The 1,347-nt window shown below is 56.1% G+C and overlaps 1 protein-coding gene across 1 annotated transcript; it reads left to right on the top strand.

The window, feature by feature from the left end:
* Positions 1-529: 529 nt before the first annotated feature.
* On the top strand, positions 530-1,335 carry BDW70DRAFT_165396 (alpha/beta hydrolase; the record flags this gene model as incomplete). Its single annotated transcript, XM_073741741.1, has 2 exons — positions 530-994; positions 1,062-1,335. Coding segments are annotated over 2 exons (739 nt in total), but the record flags the coding sequence as incomplete, so codon positions are not given.
* Positions 1,336-1,347: the final 12 nt, after the last annotated feature.

Consider the following 1,347-nt stretch of genomic DNA (forward strand, 5'->3'; position numbering starts at 1 on the left):
ACAAGGAAGCTAGCTAAGACTGTGCAGACCGGGCACCCAAGGGCAGGGGAAGAACCCATGCTCCGACACTTATCTGAAACGGCGTTGTCACGACGGACACCCCTGACCCGTTAGGCACCGAGACAACAGACAGCCTGACAGGCCAGCTACCCCGCCTATGCCCAACCGGCAGTGGCTCGATGGCAGGCCACCACACATATATAGACTCACCAAGATGGTTAGCTACCTAGCTCTCCACGCAACTCATTCTGTCCTGTCCTACCCCCACTTCGTATCTCCCTAGCGAATAAGACCTGCTCCATTGTGCTGACTGGGCATCTCGCCGGGAGCTACCCCAGGCGTTTCAACAGCTGTCTGCAAACGTTGTTCCGAGCGCCTTACAGGCGCCTAAGCCTGACGGTTCCGCTAATGTGGTATCTCCCTGAGAAAGGTTCATAGATCTCGGTCGCCCATCTGAAGCTCCATTGGTTGTTTTCCCGAGGCTCCCGATCCTTGATATCGAGCCGCTGCAGGATCCGTAACAGGGGCCATGGCACCCACCACATGTCTCTCTGACCAAGTACGGACAATGATCCAACCTTTAGAGCCTACAATCGTGTTTGTTCCCGGGGCGTGGATTGACGCCAGTGTCTATCAACCCTTTGTCCATGCCTTGACGCAGACTGGGTATGATGTCCGTTATGCTAGCTATCCGTCACTGAATCCCGCCGACCCGGTTACTACAGACGTCAAAGCCGACGCCGACGCTATTGCCTCCGTCCTCCGTCCCATCGTGGAGGATGAGGGGAAAGATGTGCTGCTCGTGATGCATTCATATGCGGGAATGCCGGGAGCAGCAGCTGCCACAGGGCTGAGCAAGTTGCAACGAGACCAAGAAGAGAAGCCAGGCGGCGTTGTGGGGTTGGTATTTCTAGGAGCTTTCGTCGTCCCAGAGGGCGCGAGTTGTGCCGGCCTCCAAGGAGGAACTTTGCCCCCGTGGATTCTACTTGACCAGGTAGACACCATCTGAGCCCGAAGAAATATCCCCCTAGATCATCTTTCTAACCCTTGCCATTGTCCAGCCCGCACCCAATCTTAATCTTCCGGACCAACCAGCGATCACCTTTGCAGGTGATACGAATAGTGGCCTGACAGATGAACTTGTACGGGGCATCCTACCGCACTCAACGATGGCATTCACCTCCCCCCAGCCGCATCCCGCCTGGACCGATGAGGAATTCCACGGACGTCTGGCCTTCATTGTCACAGCCGAGGACATGGCTGTGCCCAAGGAGGCACAATATGGAATGATCAATGCCACAGGGAAGCCATGGCTTGTCAAGGAGATGGACTGCAGTCATTGTGCGC

The sequence above is a fragment of the Aspergillus foveolatus genome (genome assembly GCF_047715535.1).
Source record: "Aspergillus foveolatus strain CBS 279.81 unplaced genomic scaffold BDW70scaffold_388, whole genome shotgun sequence".
NCBI lineage: Eukaryota > Fungi > Ascomycota > Eurotiomycetes > Eurotiales > Aspergillaceae > Aspergillus > Aspergillus foveolatus.